A 17,840-nucleotide genomic window follows, 5' to 3' on the forward strand; every position below is an offset into this window, starting at 1 on the left:
TTTCTCCTCCATTTCCATATTGTGCTCTTTGGAGGAAAGTCACTATGCACAGCCCGCACTTAGGAAGTGCGGAGTTAGGCTCCACCAACTTGAGGGTGGAGTGGCTACATAAATTATTCATATTATTCTTCTGCATGGGAGAATTGTCTATTCTTTCCCATTTATTTATTCAATCATTTACATTTATCTGTACGTACTCATGGATATTCATTTTATACTTTGGGATATAAGCCAATAGTACTTTGTTTATTGTGTAGCTCAAATTGTCCCAGCTTTGGCCATTGGGGTCTGGTTCAGGTGGCTCCTGAGTCCCTTTGACATACCCCCATCATCGTGTGGCCATTTTGTTTGTTTGTTTGCACTTCCTTCTTTCTGATACTACACAATGTTCCAGGCTCATCTGTCTGTTTCCTGCCCCAGTCCTAGAAGCATCAATTTCTCCAAGGAGCTTTGTTTCCTTTTATTGGAGGAAGATATTAAAAACCAAGACCGGGCTTCCCTGGTGGCACAGTGGTTGAGAGTCCGCCTGCCGATGCAGGGGACACGGGTTCGTGCCCCGGTCCGGGAACAGGACCGGATGTAGAAGAAGATCCAGAGAATTGTGTGTTTCAGTATAATATATATCATCTAATTACATATCATCTAATTATATATCATCTAATTACAACCACAAAGTAAATCTTTTGTCTAGCAATTCTCAAGCTGTGGTAGGGAGACCCCAACACATTTTTAGGGATTCTCCAAAGTTGAAACTATTTTCATAATAACACTAAGATGATATTTACCCTTTTCACTCTTATTCTCTCACAAGTGTATGATTCAGTTTTCCAGATATGACAGAATGTGTGATATTACAGAAGATTAATGTAGAAGCAGATATGAGAATCCAACTGCTTTCTATTAAGCCAGAAATTAAACAGATTGCAAACATGTAAAACAATACTGCCCTTATTATTTTCTTTTGTTTTGGATAGTATAGCTATTTTCATAAAACATGTCGTTTATGTTAACATGTAACTGTTGTTATTATTAAGGTGTAATTATTATTTAAAATAAACTAATAAATATTTTTAAAATTCCTCTTTTAATTTCTAATATGGTAAATATTGATAGATACAACCTACACAAGCAAAAATTCTTTGAGATCCTTAGTAATTTTTGAGTGTAGAAAGTTTTGAGAACTAGAAAGATTGAGAACTACTATACTAATCATAGTGACCAGTTTGCTCTTTCAGCTTTGAGACAATTGTCATTCTATGGTCACCTTGTATCCTAACCCCTCCAGTGTTTTGAGAATTCCTCACCTTTGGAGTCTATGGGAATGAATATGCCAAATACTCATGTTCCCAGCCTTATGCCTTGCAGCTAGGGCAGGAGCAGTTACCTTAGGTCCTATCAACCACCTGAACGCACTTGAGCCTTGGAACATGGAGAAAGTGAGACTGGGGCCAGGAACAGGTTTATCACAGAAGCACAAGTGGCAAGGAGATCAGGTCCTATAAGCTGTAGTTCTAACGGCACCTTGTTTGTCCACTGTTAGTTGTGTCGACAGCACAGATTGCAGTGTACAATCCTGTATTTGGGCAGCAGTGGTATCTTCACCTGAACAATCCACATATGTGAATCTGGATATTATTCACGGTTATCTTGTCCTGACCCTGGATTTCCAGCCTGGATCTCTGTTCTTTGAGCTGCACAGTATCCTTTAAATAACGTTCCTTTTCAGCTTTAATCATCCAGAGATGCTTAATTGCTTGCAATTAATAACTCTGACTATCCTACCAAAAATTGATTTCTTAGTTAACTTCTGTAGTTATATATCTTGACCTCTTTTAACATCAGTCTTTCTGAAATCGCACAAATCATCCAAGGTTAATTAAAGGAAAGAAAAAGCAAACTAAACTTACCCTTTGCTTTATCTACTATAGAAAACAAGCAACTACATAAATAAATTTAAATGTTTAACATTTTGAAAGATGAAAAAAATGTTGGCCTTCTCTAGCTCTAAACTTTTACCGACATTTTGGAATTGTGATCCAACTTTCAACCAGCAGAGTGTAAGATTTTCATGTGTTACTTCCCAGTTATGCAATTTCTATAAAGCAGTCAAGAGGATCTGAAGAGAATGACTTATGATGCCATGCCATGTGCTTAGCTCATTATAAGTCATTTCAAGGCCCTCCAGCCATTCTGAGCCAATCAAAACAGAAATGTTCTAACACATTTGAGAGTATCTTGTTTTATAGAGTGCTTAAAACGGGCAAAAAAAGCACACTAGATTTCAAATGTACCAAATTATCCAGAAAGGATTTTGAAACTGGTTCCTATTAGGTTACTTTTCATTATTATTTAATGTGATATATAAAATATAATGCTTTTCTGTTTGAGCTCCTAGGGCCTGGAATAGTTCTGCCTTTTATAATTTTGCAAGCAAATCTTAAAGTATTTTTATGCTGCTCACTTTCTTGCTAGATTTCAAAAGTGAAAAGTATGAGGCCAAGTTAGGCCCTACAGATCTTCCCAGTTTTATGCTAACTCAGATTATGAGGGGCTTAAATTAATTTTGACTAGAAAAAGCATCTTCTTCTACAATTGAAATACTACCTCAGATTAAGGATCCTTTGAAGTAGTGTCTCAAAATAATTTAGGGAAAACATACGAGGGAAGTAACCCATTGCTTTTTCCCTCTTATGCGTTTGATTTTCCAGGTGTGAGTGTAGGGGTTCCTGGATCTGGATATCTCCACATTTAACTTCTCAGAGGAAAGGTCTGTTTACAGGAGAAGTCAACAGAAAAGCATACACCCACTCTGAGCAAATCACCCTCTGAGCAAAATGTCCAAGTCTTGGGTAAAAATATATGTGACACCCCACTCTGAGAACAGGTTGAGGAATTGAAAAACAGGCACACATTATAACCAATAATAACGTATTCTTGCAAGCTTAATTTAGGGGTGCACCTTTTAAAATATGAGGTTTTTGAGCACTTTGCAGATGATTATCTTGGTGTATTTGAGAGAAGCTGCATAGACATGAACTCATTTGTCTTCATTTTTTCCTGTCTCTCACCCAGGGCATCTTTTTCTCCACTTGCTAAGAACAGGAAATGGCAGAAAATAAAGATTTGATCAGTTCCCATTACCTCAATGAGACTTGCTCAGTTTAACTTAGGCCAACAGCACCTTTATATTTGCCCCAATAAATTACACAATGTATCAGAATAGACTAGTTTTGTATAGTTTTTAACTCTCTTTTAATCTTCCAAGCCTTGAGTTCTTCTCACTATTAAAAGCCTGTCTCGAGAAGGTTGCTGTTTCAAAGTAAAAGTAGGCGGTACCTTTGAGACAATTTCCATTACTCAGTGACCTAGAAAAATCCCCTTCTAGCAGCTCCGTCTTGAGCAGGTGTAAGAAGCTTCTTGGCCAGCCATGCATGTGAATGTGGCACAGGATAGGCTAATATTAACAGCACCTGAAATCCGGACAGCATTTTAGAGTGAATATAGAGCTTTCACATGCAACATTCTGTCTGAGCCTCAACAGTCCTGCGTTTACTGTAAGCAAGGCTAGAACTGTCCCATGTTACAAATGAGGAACTAGACTCCAAGAGTGACTTTCCCAACTGAGGTGAAGGCTCAGTCTAGAACTGCAGACTGTAGACCATCTGGGCCACCGCTAAGAGAGAGGATTATCCAGAGAGCGAAATCATCTGACCGTTTTTCACTCCTCTCCCCTCCCCACCCTTTTCTGAAACATTATAGGAAGCCCTACGATTGAGCAACCATGGATATTGGGGAAGAAAGGAGTACCCAAAGGCCGGATGGCAAGGCAGGCTGAGCCCCTTGGGTAGCTTACCTGCGGCTACGTACAGCACCAGGAGCCCTGTTATCACCCCAAAACTTAGCATTCACTTCTCCCCAACCGGCCAGACCATGCTCGTTCCCTGGATTGCTTGAGGCCATTTTGGGTGAGAATTAGGAAAGTCAGGAATGATTTACCACCTGAAGTAATAAGATTTAGCACAGAACTGAGAATTCCAAATCAATAGCCAAGGTTTGACAAAGAAATTTAAGAGAAAGGAATGTACCTGCCTTTAGAAGTTGACATTTCTGTAGTGAGACTACGTAAATACAAAGGATTTAAGTTTTGTAGCGAAATGACAGGAATGTGCTAAATAAAGCATGGCAATACGTTTTTCGTGCAAGATCCTCTGCATATGTCATTTCATTTAACTCTTACAACCTGCCTTGAAGTCGCCATTATTATTCTTGTTTCTCATATGAGGAAACTCAGGCTCAGAGAAGCTGAGTGACCTGCTTGAAATCATACAGCTAGAAGTGGAGACAAAATTTGAACTCAGACGACAGATCCCATGTCTTTCTCAGTATACTGCACTACATCCTAAGTAGTAGGTTACTTGTTCTTATTTTTTTATTTCTCTTTGTGTCCCATCTCCGTAACTCATTATACAAATGAGTTTTTTTAATATTTTAATTTCATTTTTCCTTCTTTCTTTATTGGCTGGAATAACTTTTATAAAGAGACATTTACAATCATCCATTCTTTGGTTGCCTGGAGGTACAACAGAGTTCATTAGGAAAAGTCAGAATAAATAATTCTATTGTATAACAGCTTACAAAATAATGAGTTTGTATTACTATAGCGAAAAGCTACTTACCTCGCGGTCCAACTTCTAAGGAACAGGAAGTATGCAAAAAACTCTTCTGAGAAGCAGAATAGACGTTACAACAAGCGTTCCTATGTGAGAAGGCTGTCTTTGGTGGTGATTATGTCTTTTACGTATACTCTGTAATTATCTGGGATGTTATAAGACTTCAATGATAGGATACTGCAGGAGTTTTCCCTCTGATCTTTCCGTGAGTGGCTGCTCTTCCACCTCGAGTTCTCACCTGTCCATCGCCGCGCCCGGTTCTTTTAGCACTTTTTATCATAATTAATAATTATGGATTTATTTCTTACTACCTGTCTTCCCCATTAGATTGTAAACTCTCCACAGACAGGAATCATGTCTGCTGTATTCAGCAGGGTTTCTCCAGCACCTATAGTGATGCCTGACACATAGTAGCAATTCAATAAATGTTGATTGGATGAATGGATGGATGGATGATGGATGGATGGATGGACAAAGTGAATCATTCCCAGAAGAGTTTCCAAAGATCGGAGGAATAGGTGAGTTGGCAATCTGATCCAGGGAAGGCTGGATAACTTTGGGGGCTAGGGTGGGTCAGTCATCCTTTCCCTACAAATAGGCCTGGAAGCTGGTGTCTTCCCAAGGACAATACACAGGAACTGTGAGGCCAGTCCACCAGGACAGAGGGGAAAGGGAAATCAATATACTAAGCATTACCAAGTGCAAAGCAATGTGCTAGAAACACATTATCTCATTTAACATAAAAGCACTGTATGAAAAAAGAATTATTTCTATTTTACAAAAGAAAAAGGTGAGACTCAGACTGGTGAGGTTGCCCAAGGTCATGCAACAAGTAAGTGGCAGAGACAGAATATGGAGCTAGATTGGCATATGTCAAAGATGATACTTTTTATTTTAAGCAAATTCACTTTCTTTAAAACGTTTCTTAGAGATACAGATGTAGAGAACAAATGTATGGACACCAAGGGGGGAAACTGGCGGGGGAGGGGTGGTGGTGTGATGAATTGGGAGATTGGGATTGACATGTATACACTAATATGTATAAAATAGATAACTAATAAGAACCTGCTGTATAAAAAATAAATAACATTCAAAAATTCAAAAAAAAGTTTCTTTTTTTATTGGCCTATAACTTACATACAAGAATTGATCCTATTTTAAGTGTACAGCTTGATAAAATCTAAATATGTATACATCCTGAAACCACCATCCAGATAAAGAAACAGGACATTACTAGCCCACTAGAGGTTCTTTGCACTTTGTCTATGTCAATATTCCCAATGCTACCACTATTTTTATTTCTGCCAAAATATATACATATATATATACATATATATATATATATATATATATATAACGTTTTTATTGGAGTATAATTGCTTTACAATGGTGTGTTAGTTTCTGCTTTATAACAAAGTGAATCAGTTATACATATACATACATCCCCATATCTCTTCCCTCTTGCGTCTCCCTCCCTCCCTCCCTCCCTCCCTCCCTCCCTATCCCATCCTTCTAGCTGGTCACAAAGCACCGAGCTGATCTCCCTGTGCTATGTGACTGCTTCCCACTAGCCATCTATTTTACATTTGGTAGTGTATATATGCCCATTCCACTCTCTCACTTTGTCCCAGCTTACCCTTCCCCCTCCCCGTGTCCTTAAGTCCATTCTCTAGTAGGTCTGCATCTTTATTGCCACCTTGCCCCCAGGTTCTACATGACCTTTTTTTTTTTTTTTTTTTTTTAGATTCCATATATATGTGTTAGCATATGGTATTTGTTTTTCTCCTTCTGACTTACTTCACTCTGTATGAGAGACTCTAGGTCCATCCACCTCACTACAAATAACTCAGTTTCATTCCTTCTTATGGCTGAGTAATATTCCATTGCATATATGTGCCACATCTTCTTTATCCACTTGTCTGTTGATGGACACTTAAGTTGCTTCCATGTCCTGGTTATTGTAAATAGAGCTGCAACGAACATTGTGGTACATGACTTTTTTGAATTATGGTTTTCTCAGGGTATATGTCCAGTAGTGGGATTGCTGGGTCATATGGTAATTCTATTTTTAGTTTTTTAAGGAATCTCCATACTGTTCTCCATAGTGGCTGTATCAATTTACATTCCCACCAACAGTGTATGAGGGTTCCCTTTTTCCACACCCTCTCTAGCATTTATTGTTTGTAGATTTTTTAATGATGGCCATTCTGACTGTGTGAGATGATATTGCATTGTAGTTTTGATTTACATTTCTCTAATGATTAATGATGTTGAGCATTCTTTCATGTGTTTGTTGGCAATCTGTATATCTTCTTTGGAGAAATGTCTATTTAGGTCTTCTGCCCATTTTTGGATTGCATTGTTTGTTTTTCTGATATTGAGGTGCATGAGCTGCTTGTAAATTCTGGAGATTAATCCTTTGTCAGTTGCTTCATTTGCAAATGTTTTCTCCCATTCTGAGGGTTGTCTTTTTGTCTTGTTTATGGTTTCCTTTGCTGTGCAAAAGCTTTTAAGTTTCATTAGGTCCCATTTGTTCATTTTTGTTTTTATTTCCATTACTCTAGGAGGTGGGTCAAAAAGGATCTTTCTGTGATTTATGTCATGGAGTGCTGTGTCTATGTTTTCCTCTAAGAGTTTTATAGTCTCTGGCCTTACATTTAGGTCTTTAATCCATTTTGAGTTTATTTTTGTGAATGGTGTTAGGGAGTGTTCTAATTTCATTCTTTTATATGTAGCTGTCCAGTTTTCCCAGCACCACTTATTGAAGAGGCTATCTTTTCTCCATTGTATATTCTTGCCTCCTTTATCAAAGATAAGGTGACCATATGTGTGTAGGTTTATCTCTGGGCTTTCTCTCCTGTTCCATTGATCTATATTTCTGTTTTTGTGCCAGTACCATACTGTGTTGATTACTGCAGCTTTGTAGTATAGTCTGAAGTCTGGGAGCCTGATTCCTCTAGCTCCATTTTTCTTTCTCAAGATTGCTTTGGCTATTTGGGGTCTTTTTTGTTTCCATACAAATTGTGAATTTTTTTGTTCTAGTTCTGTGAAAAATGCCAGTGGTAGTTTGATAGGGATTGCCCAATGCTACCACTATTTTGACTTTGGTCACAACAGGCTCCTGTTGCCTGTTTTTAAACTTTATACTGATGGAGTCTTACAATATGTCCCCTTATATGTCAGGCTTCTGTCTACAGGACTCATCCATGTTGTTGCTTGCAGCAATAATTGACTACTTTTCATCACTGAGTTATATTCCAGTGAATTGATATAAACAAAAGTTATTCTACTATTGATGGACAATTGCATTATTTCCAGTGTTATTAATAAAGTACTATGAACATTCTTGATTGCGTGTTTTGGCGAGACATACATACTCATTTCTGTTGGATATACACTCAGAAGTGAAATTGCTGCTCATAGCTATTACAAATGCTTCTGCTTCTTGCATGAATCTGACATGATTCTATTCCTAACTCTCTAGTATCTCAGGAAGATGGGGTTCTCATGTCTGGACACACAGTGGGTGAAGTAGACTCTCCTCAAAGGATAGAACAGACTCTAACAACTGGCTCATGAATGTGATTGAGGCAAATGGACCCACTGAGAGAGAAGTGGGACATAGCAAAGGGAAAAACATTTCCCCTTTGATCAGAGCCACAGACACCTCCAGCAAAGGGGATACTAATCTCTCATCAAAGCAGGTCCATGTTTTGAATACCAGAGCAGGACTCTTTCATGTAAGGAAGTACCCACCTCATGTAGCAGGTCAAACACCAGACAATTACCACCACAGTTATCAAATTTTGAGCACTTTTTATATGCCAGTCATAGTACTTCATACTTTATAGAATGCAGTAGTTACGACTGTTGAGTTGTAAATAACAGAATCCAACCTGATTATTAACAAAGATTAATTCATTTAAATAATAGTTCTTCATTCTGAGATTGCCTTTCTCTTCATATAGGTGTTAAAATTTATTACATTTCATACAATAATGATAAGAGTGGATGATAATTGCTAACTGTTATTAGTAAATGTTCCTTTCATCCATATGTAAAGCTCATAACACTAAACTATTTCCCTGCCCCCACCAACCAAGTCTTTTACTTTTGGGTTGTATATGGGGCTGAATTTTATTGCCACATGACACCCAGATGGGAAAGCTACTGCTTCACACCATTTTCTAAAACCTGGGCATTTTCATTCTTTTATCCAAGAATAACCCTAAGGTTCTCATCAATATGCTATTTATTAATGTAGCAAGAATGTTAGGTGAGTTTATATGATAGTGATATGCCATTATTTACTAAAGTCCATGCTTTATTCAGATTTCCTTAGCATTTACATAATGCCCTTTTTCCATTCCAGGATCCTATCCAGGATACCACTGTGTCTCATTAAGCTCCTCTTGGCTGTGACTACTTCTCTGTTTCTCAGGGTTTTCTTGGTTTTGATAACCTTGATAGTTTTGAGGAGTACAGGTCAGCTATTTTTAGAATGCTCCCATACTGGAATTTGTCTGATATTTTTCTCTTGGTTGAACTGGGGTTATGGGTTTTGGGGAGACCACAGAGGTAAAGTGGCATTTTTATCACATCATATGAAGGGAACATACCATCCACATGATTTATGACCGTTGATATTGGCCTTGATCACCTGGCTGAGGTAGTGTTTGTCAAGTGTCTTCACTGTGAAGTTTCTCTTTTCCCCTTCCTCATTCTATGCTATGCTCTATGAAAGGGAGTCATTATGCACATCTGACATTTAAGGGCGGAGTATCGACACAAATTACTTGGAATTCTTCTGCATGGAATATTTCTCTCTTCTTCATTTATTAATTATTCAAGCATTTATCAATATGGACTTATGTATATTTATTTTATATGTTGTAATAGAATTCAGTACAACTTTTTTTTTGCTTGGGTTGTTCTAGATTTGACCATTTGGAGCCATTTCAGTTGGCTCCTTTACCCCTTTGATATACTCCCATTGTTGGTGCTTTTTTTTATTTTTTAAAGTATTTCCTTACTTTGCAGCACTACAAGATGCTCCAGGCTCATCTTATGTTTCCAGAATCAGTCATTTCTCCAAGGAGTAGGGCTAAATTTTTTTTTAAGACAAATGTTATTCTCTCTTCTGTAACTTTTTTTTTATTATTATTTTTTATTTTTGGCTGTGTTGGGTCTTCGTTGCTGCGCGCGGGCTTTCTCTAGTTGCAGTGAGCGGGGGTTACTCTTTGCTGCAGTGCGCGGGCTTCTCATTGCGGTGGCTTCTCTTGTTGTGGAGCATGGGCTCTAGGCACGCGGGCTTCAGTAGTTGTGGCATGCAGGTTCAGTAGTTGTGGCTCGCAGGCTCTAGAGCGCAGGCTCAGTAGATGGGGTGCACGGGCTTAGTTGCTATGAGGCATGTGGGATCTTCCCAGGCCAGGTATGGAACCCATTTCCCCTGCATTGGCAGGCAGATTCTTAACCACTGTGCCACCAGGGAAGTCCTAGGGCTAATTTTTGAAATATGATTTAATATATATGATTTATATCTTAACTAAGGACCTTAGCTCAGGACAGGTCAAAGTCAGCTAGAAAACATTAGTTTACTAGTATGTACATGTACAACCATAACCACACCCAAACAGTGTGGCTTGTTAGAAAAGATCTATACATACCCTCCCACCACAAAACTATTGGCATTTCTTCTTGGTTCCAAGATTCAGACAGCCTGTTATCTTCATTCCTCCTTAAACATTGTTATGAATGTTATAACAGACAGGTTAATTGAAGATGAGAGAAAACAAACCCAAACATTTTAGCTCCTAATCATCAGTAGTATTGTATGAGGAAGAGATTTTGATGACATAGACATTGCTATTCAAACCAATGAGTGCACACCCCAAGATACCCAGTTTCGGCCAGGGATCAGACAAAATCAAAGTGGTATCTTACTGGATCATCACTTTTCTTTTATATCTGGGGCAGTGGGCAAGCAATTGTTATTAAAGCTAATGGGAAAAAATTTCTATTTTCAAATTAAAAACAAGTTTGATGATATATGAAAGTTTACTGGAAAGTAAATGAAGCATACATATGATTTTGTATTGGTAGGGCTGACTTAAAGCTATGTTTCTGTATTTGGAGGGTCCTCTATCACTACTGGTGATTTGATGCAACATTTAAGAAACGACAAATAACATACAGGGGAACTCCCATAAGGTTAACAGCTGATTTGTCAGCAGAAGCTCTACAAGCCAGAAGGGAGTGGCATGATATACTTAAAATGATGAAAGGGAAGAAACTACAACCAAGTTTACTCTACCCAGCAAGGATCTCATTCAGATTCAACAGAGAAATCAAAAACTTTACAGGCAAGCAAAAGCTAAGAGAATTCAGCACCACCAAACCAGCTCTAAAACAAATGCTAAAGGAACTTCTCTAAGTGGGAAACACAAGAGAAGAAAAGGACCTACAAAAACAAACCCAGAACAATTAAGAAAACTGTAACAGGAACATACATATTGATAATTACCTTAAACGTGAATGGATTAAATGCTCCAACAAAAAGACACAGGCTTGCTGACTGGATACAAAAGCAAGACCCATATATATGATGTCTACAAGAGACTGACTTCAGACCTGGGGACACATATAGATTGAAAGTGAGGAGATGGAAAAATATATTCCATGCAAATGGAAATCAAAAGAAAGCTGGAGTAGCAATACTCATATGCGATAAAATAGACTTTAAAATAAAGAATGTTACAAGAGACATGGAAGGACACTACATAATGATCAAGGGATCAATACAAGAAGAAAATATAACAATTATAAATATATATGCACCCAACATAGGAGCACCTCAATACATAAGGCAACTGCTAACAGCTATAAAAGAGGAAATCGACAGTAACACAATAATAGTGGGGGACTTTAACACCTCACTTACATCAATGGACAGATCAACCAAAATGAAAATAAATAAGGAAACAGAAGCTTTAAATGACACAATAGACCAGATAGATTTAATTGATATTTATAGGACATTCCATCCAAAAACAGAAGATCACACTTTCTTCTCAAGTGTGCATGGATCATTCTCCAGGATACATCACACCTTGGGTCACAAATCAAGCCAGATTAAATTGAAGAAAATTGAAATCATATCAATCATCTTTTCTGACCACAACGCTATGAGATTAGAAATGAATTACAGGGAAAAAAACGTAAAAAACACAAACACATGGAGGCTAAACAACAGAATACTAAATAACCAAGAGATCACTGAAGAAATCAAAGAGGAAATCAAAAAATACCTAGAGACAAATGACAATGAAAGCACAATGATCCAAAACCTATGGGATGCAGCAAAAGCAGTTCTAAGAGGGAGGTTTATAGCTATACAAGCCTACCTCAAGAAACAAGAAAAATCTCAAATAAACAATCTAACCTTACACCTAAAGGAACTAGAAAAAGAAGAACAGACAAAACCCAAAGTCAGCAGAAGGAAAGAAATCATAAAGATCGGAGCAGAAATAAATGAAAGAGAAACAAAGAAAACAATAGCAAAGATCAATAAAACTAAAAGCTGGTTCTTTGAGAAGATAAACAAAATTGATAAACCATTAGCCAGACTCATCAAGGAAAAGAGGGGGAGGACTGAAATCAATAAAATTAGAAATGAAAAGGAGAAGTTACAACAGACACTGAAGAAATACAAAGCATCCTAAGAGACTACTACAAGCAACACTATGCCAATAAAATGGACAACCTGCAAGAAATGGACAAATTCTTAGAAAGCTATAACCTTCCAAGACTGAACAAGGAAGAAATAGAAAATATGAACAGACCAATCACAAGTAATGTAATTGAAACTGCGATTAAAAATCTTCCAACAAACAAAAGTCCAGGACCAGATTGGCTTCACAGGTGAATTCTATCAAACATTTAGAGAAGAGCTCACATCCTTCCTTCTCAAACTCTTCCAAAAAATTCCGCAGGAAGGAACACTCCCAAACTCATTCTATGAGGCCACCATCACCCTGATACCAAAACCAGACAAAGATACTACAAAAAAAGAAAATTACAGACCAATATCAGTGATGAATATAGATGCAAAAACCCTCAACAAAATAGTAGCAAACAAAATCCAACAACACATTAAAAGGATCATACACCATGATCAAGTGGGATTTAACCCAGGGATGCAAGGATTCTTCAATATATACAAATCAATCAATGTGATACACCATATTAACAAATTGAAGAAGAAAAACCATATGATCATCTCAATAGATGCAGAAAAAGCTTTTGACAAAATTCAACACCATTTATGATAAAAACTCTCCAAAAAGTGGGCATAGAGGGAACCTACCTCAACATAATAAAGGCCATATACGACAAACCCACAGCAAACATCATTCTCAATGGTGAAAAACTGAAAGCATTTCCTCTAAGATCAGGAACAAGACAAGGATGTCCATCTCATCACTATTATTCAACATAGTTTTGGAAGTCCTAGAGACGGCAATCAGAGAAGAAAAAGAAATAAAAGGAATACAAATTGGAAAAGATGAAGTAAAACTGTCACTGTTTGCAGATGACATGATACTATACACAGAGAATCCTCAGGATGCCACCAGAAAACTAGTAGAGCTAGTCAATGAATTTGGTAAAGTTGAAGGATACAAAATTAATGCACAGAAATCCCTTGCATTCCTATACACTAATGATGAATAATCTGAAAGAGAAATTAAAGAAACACTCCCATTTACCACTGGAACAAAAAGAATAAAGTACCTAGGAATAAACCTACCTAGAGAGACAAAAGACCTGTATGCAGAAGACTATAAGCCACTGATGAAAGAAATGAAAGATGATACCAACAGATGGAGAGATATACCATGTTCTTGGATTGGAAGAATCAATATTGTGAAAATGACTATACCACCCAAAGCAATCTACAGATTCAATGCAATCCCCATCAAATTACCAATGGCATTTTTTTTACAGAACTAGAACAAAAAAAATCTTAAAATTTGTATGGAGTCACAAAAGACCCTGAATAGCCAAAGCAGTCTTGAGGGAAAAAAGCAGAGCTTGAGGAATCAGACTCCCTGACTTCAGACTATACTACAAAGCTACAGTAATCAAGACAATATGGTACTGGCACAAAAACAGAAATATAGATCAATGGAACAAGATAGAAAGCCCAGAGATAAACCTATGCACCTATGGTCAACTAATCTATGACAAAGGAGGCAAGGATATACCATGGAGAAAAGAGAGTCTCTTCAATAAGTGGTGCTGGGAAAACTGGACAGCTGCATGTAAAAGAATGAAATTAGAACACTCCCTAACACCATACACAAAAATAAACTCAAAATGGATTCGAGACCTAAATGTAAGATCGGACACTATAAAATCTTAGAGGAAAACATAGGAAGAACGCCCTTTGATATAAATCACAACAAGATCTTTATTATCCACCTCCTAGAGTAATGGAAATAAAAACACAAAAAAACAAATGGGACCTAATGAAACTTCAAAGCTTTTGCACAGCAAAGGAAACCATAAACAAGACAAAAAGACAACCCTGAGAATGGGAGAAAATATTTGCAAATGAATCAACGGACAAAGGATTAATCTCCAAAATATATAAACAGCTCATGCAGCTCAATAATAAAGAAACAAACAATGCAATCCAAAAATGGGCAGAAGACCTAAACAGACATTTCTACAAAGAAGACATATAGATGGCCAAGAAGCACATGAAAAGCTGCTCAACATCACTAATTATTAGAGAAATGGAAATCAAAACTACAATGAGGTATCACCTCACACCAGTCAGAATAGGCATCATCAGAAAATCTACAAACAACAAATGCTGGAGCGGGTGTGGAGAAAAGGGAACCCTCTTGCACTGTTGGTGGGAATGTAAATTGATACAGCCACTATGGAGAACAGTATGGAGGTTCCTTAAAAAACTAAAAATAGAATTACCATATGATCCAGCAATCCCACTACTGGGCATATACCCAGAGAAAACCATAATTCAAAAAGACACATGCACCCCAATGTTCATTGCAGCACTATTTACAATAGCCAGGTCATGGAAGCGACCTAAATGCCCATCGACAGAGGAATGGATAAAGAAGTTGTGATACGTATATACAATGGAATATTACTCAGCCATAAAAAGGAACGAAATTGGGTCATCTGTAGAGACGTGGACGGATCTAGAGACTGTCATACAGAGTGAAGTAAGTCAGATGAGAAGAACAAATATCGTACATTAACGCATATATGTGGAACCTAGAAAAACGGTACAGATGAACCAGTTTGCAGGGCAGAAATTGAGACACAGATGTAGAGAACAAACGTATGGACACCAAGGGTGGAAAGCAGCCGGGGGTGGAGGTAGGGGTGTGATGAATTGGGCGATTGGGATTGACATGTACACACTGATGTGGATAAAATTGATGACTCACAAGAACCTGCTGTATAAAAAAAAAAAAAAAAAAGAAATGTTGACATGGTTTCCTGATTGAAACTGGAACGACAGTAAATCTGCACCAACTGGTGAACAGTTCTTTAACCAACAGTCAAAAATGGTTTGTTTTTTTGTTTTGTTCTGGCAGAGGCAGGGAGAGGGATATGTTGGCAACGTCATGAGAAGGTTCAAGAATTTGGATTTGCGTTCCATTTTCCAATGCCAACTAAATACCAACTAGACGTGAATTATTATACTATCCAAGTATTTTGTGTTGCAAGAGGTAGTATTTTATAACAATATTATAAATTGTCAAAGAAATATATATTTGACAATGATTTATGGCTTGGAAATTGCTGGCTTTTCCTTTCTAAATGAATAGTCAGTTCATTAAACTAGACATCATCTAAACATCTTTTGAGATGACCTATAATGATGGGGCAAATAAAATAAGTGAAATTCATTTCTATCAATATATATATTATGTTTTTATCAGATATTCTCATTTCAATTTATTATTGTTACTCCAAAGTTTACTTTGGTTGACAAATGGAATACTAGTCAACCTAGTATCTATTTAGAAGAAAGTATCTGTTTAGAGGGAAAAAAAGTCATTAATAAAGTTTTTTGATCAAGAAAAAGTGGAAGGTATGAAGAAAAACGATTTTCCATTCCTTGATAAAGGGGTTAAATGCTTTTTGGTTAAAGAGTTAAATAAAAAAACATCAAGAAAGACCTCCTGGGGGCAATTAGCAGGATGGTGGGAATTATGCATTGTTAAAACATTCACTAAGTAGGTTTCAGGTTTTATTAAAACAATATAATGAAGGTAGATAAATTTATCATAAGGAAAGCACACTGAGGTCAAAGCTTACACAGGGAACATTATGACACAATAACCAGGAAGTCAGTGTCATAGATTAATCTCTTGCTCTTCTCTTTCAATAATAATGTCAAACTTTAGTCAGTTATAAAGGATGAGTCTTTGCTTAACTGTTCTCATGTGATACAGGAAATTCATTTCTAGTTTAAAATATAGAATAGAGCTTAATGGCACATCTGTTTCACAAAATCTTGACATGGATCCTCAATTTATATGAATTAACACGATGAATTGATTTTCAGAATGATACTGGTGGGTTTCCCTGATGGCACAGTGGTTAAGAATCCGCCTGCCAATGCAGGGGACAAGGATTCAAGCCCTGGGCCGGGAAGATCCCACATGCCGCAGAGCAACTAAGCCTGTGCGCCACAACGACGGAGTCTGCTTGCGCTCTAGAGCCTGCAAGTCACAACTATTGAACCCGCGTGCCACAACTACTGAAGCCCGTGCACCTAGAGCCCATGCTCCACAATAAGAGAAGCCACCGCAATGAGAAGTCCATGCACCGCAGCAAAGGGTAGCCCCTGCTCGCTGCAACTAGAGAAAGCCCATGCTCAGCAACGAAAACCCAATGCATCCAAAAATAAATAAATAAAATAAATTTATGAAAAAGAAAGAAAGAAAGAAAGATACCGGCAAACACAGATCATTTTCAAGTACATCATTTAGTGAGTATCTGCCATTACAGCATATATTTGCCTTTTTCCTTTCCCCATCTCTTCGTATTAACTGCCATATCACAGTAATGTTTTATTTATTTGGTCAGTTCATTTATATTACCAATCAAGTATAAAGTAACATTACTGAGTAAATCAAGGGTTCCAAACTGGGGGACCTGCAAGCAAATTCAACCTACAGACATATTTGCTTTGATCCACCCAGTATTAAAGAGATCTAGAAACGCCATATAAAAATTTAGATTTCTGGATTTCTCTTATTAAACCAACTGGCCTGAGTCTTTCAACACTGACCTGAATCTCATGTGACTCGAATCTGCTGGAGCAAAATATGAGAATGCCTCCTTTAGGTAAACCCCACCACACTCTGTTGCTTACACCCAGCCAGTTTCATTCATTAAATACCTACTTGGCCCCTGCAGGCTTGTGAATATGTGACCCCTCGATTAGACTGATGTGGGTGGTAGTGGTGGTGGTGGTGTGCATATGCGGTTATGAAATAAGCATGCAACCAAGATGGTTTAACAAAGTCTCAACCCATGTGACTTCAGAGATTATGATTTGTGTTAAATCATTTCTTTAACAGTAATTTATGGCCTATCAAATAGTAAAATAATCTTTTAGGGATAAACAAAATAGATTCCTACTTATAAATATCATGAAAAGAGAACTTCCTGTCTACACAAAGCTGCCTACTAATCCCATGAGACCTTTATCCCTACTTTGTTCTCTTCCCTCTTGAGTTTTTTCCTCCCCAAATATATCACAGAAAAATCATAATCTATTTTTTTAAAGAAGATTTATTTTGGATTAAGTGATTTCATGATGCAACATGGTTTTAAACAAAAATAGAGATCAGTATGAAAATAAAACAAATTGTACACATTAAAATATCTTTCCCTCAAAGCATTTCAGAGTCATAAAAAAATACAACACAAAAGTCAGGGGTTCAGGTTAGGATAAGAATACAGAAAACAAACAACAAGTCTACATTTCAGAGTCCCAGGCTCCATTTAATACCACCCACGATTCATTTCTAGGATGTCAACAGTCTGTATTATTTGCTTGGGAAAAAAAATAAAGATGAAATTGAAATATAAGGTGAAATGAAAGCTGTATAATTTCAG

At 37.3% G+C, this 17,840-nt stretch overlaps 1 protein-coding gene across 2 annotated transcripts in view; it reads right to left on the minus strand.

Annotated features, from left to right (window-relative positions):
* Positions 1-1,976: 1,976 nt before the first annotated feature.
* The window catches only part of HECW2 (HECT, C2 and WW domain containing E3 ubiquitin protein ligase 2), a 433,118-nt gene continuing 417,254 nt past the window's right edge, over positions 1,977-17,840 (minus strand). The window contains exons 29-30 of one of the 2 annotated variants that reach the window (XR_007478335.1): positions 3,337-3,470; positions 1,977-3,092 (exon numbers count right to left, since the gene is read on the minus strand). Coding sequence is in view for 1 of the 2 variants with exons in the window: in XM_049712124.1 (XP_049568081.1) it covers positions 3,461-3,470 (10 nt within the window). In the remaining variant the exon portion in view is untranslated. Of the gene's footprint in view, positions 3,093-3,139; positions 3,471-17,840 lie in introns of those variants that run through there. The other variant, XM_049712124.1, reaches the window with a different exon arrangement.

This window comes from Orcinus orca, chromosome 7 (genome assembly GCF_937001465.1).
Source record: "Orcinus orca chromosome 7, mOrcOrc1.1, whole genome shotgun sequence".
NCBI classification, from domain to species: Eukaryota; Metazoa; Chordata; class Mammalia; order Artiodactyla; family Delphinidae; genus Orcinus; species Orcinus orca.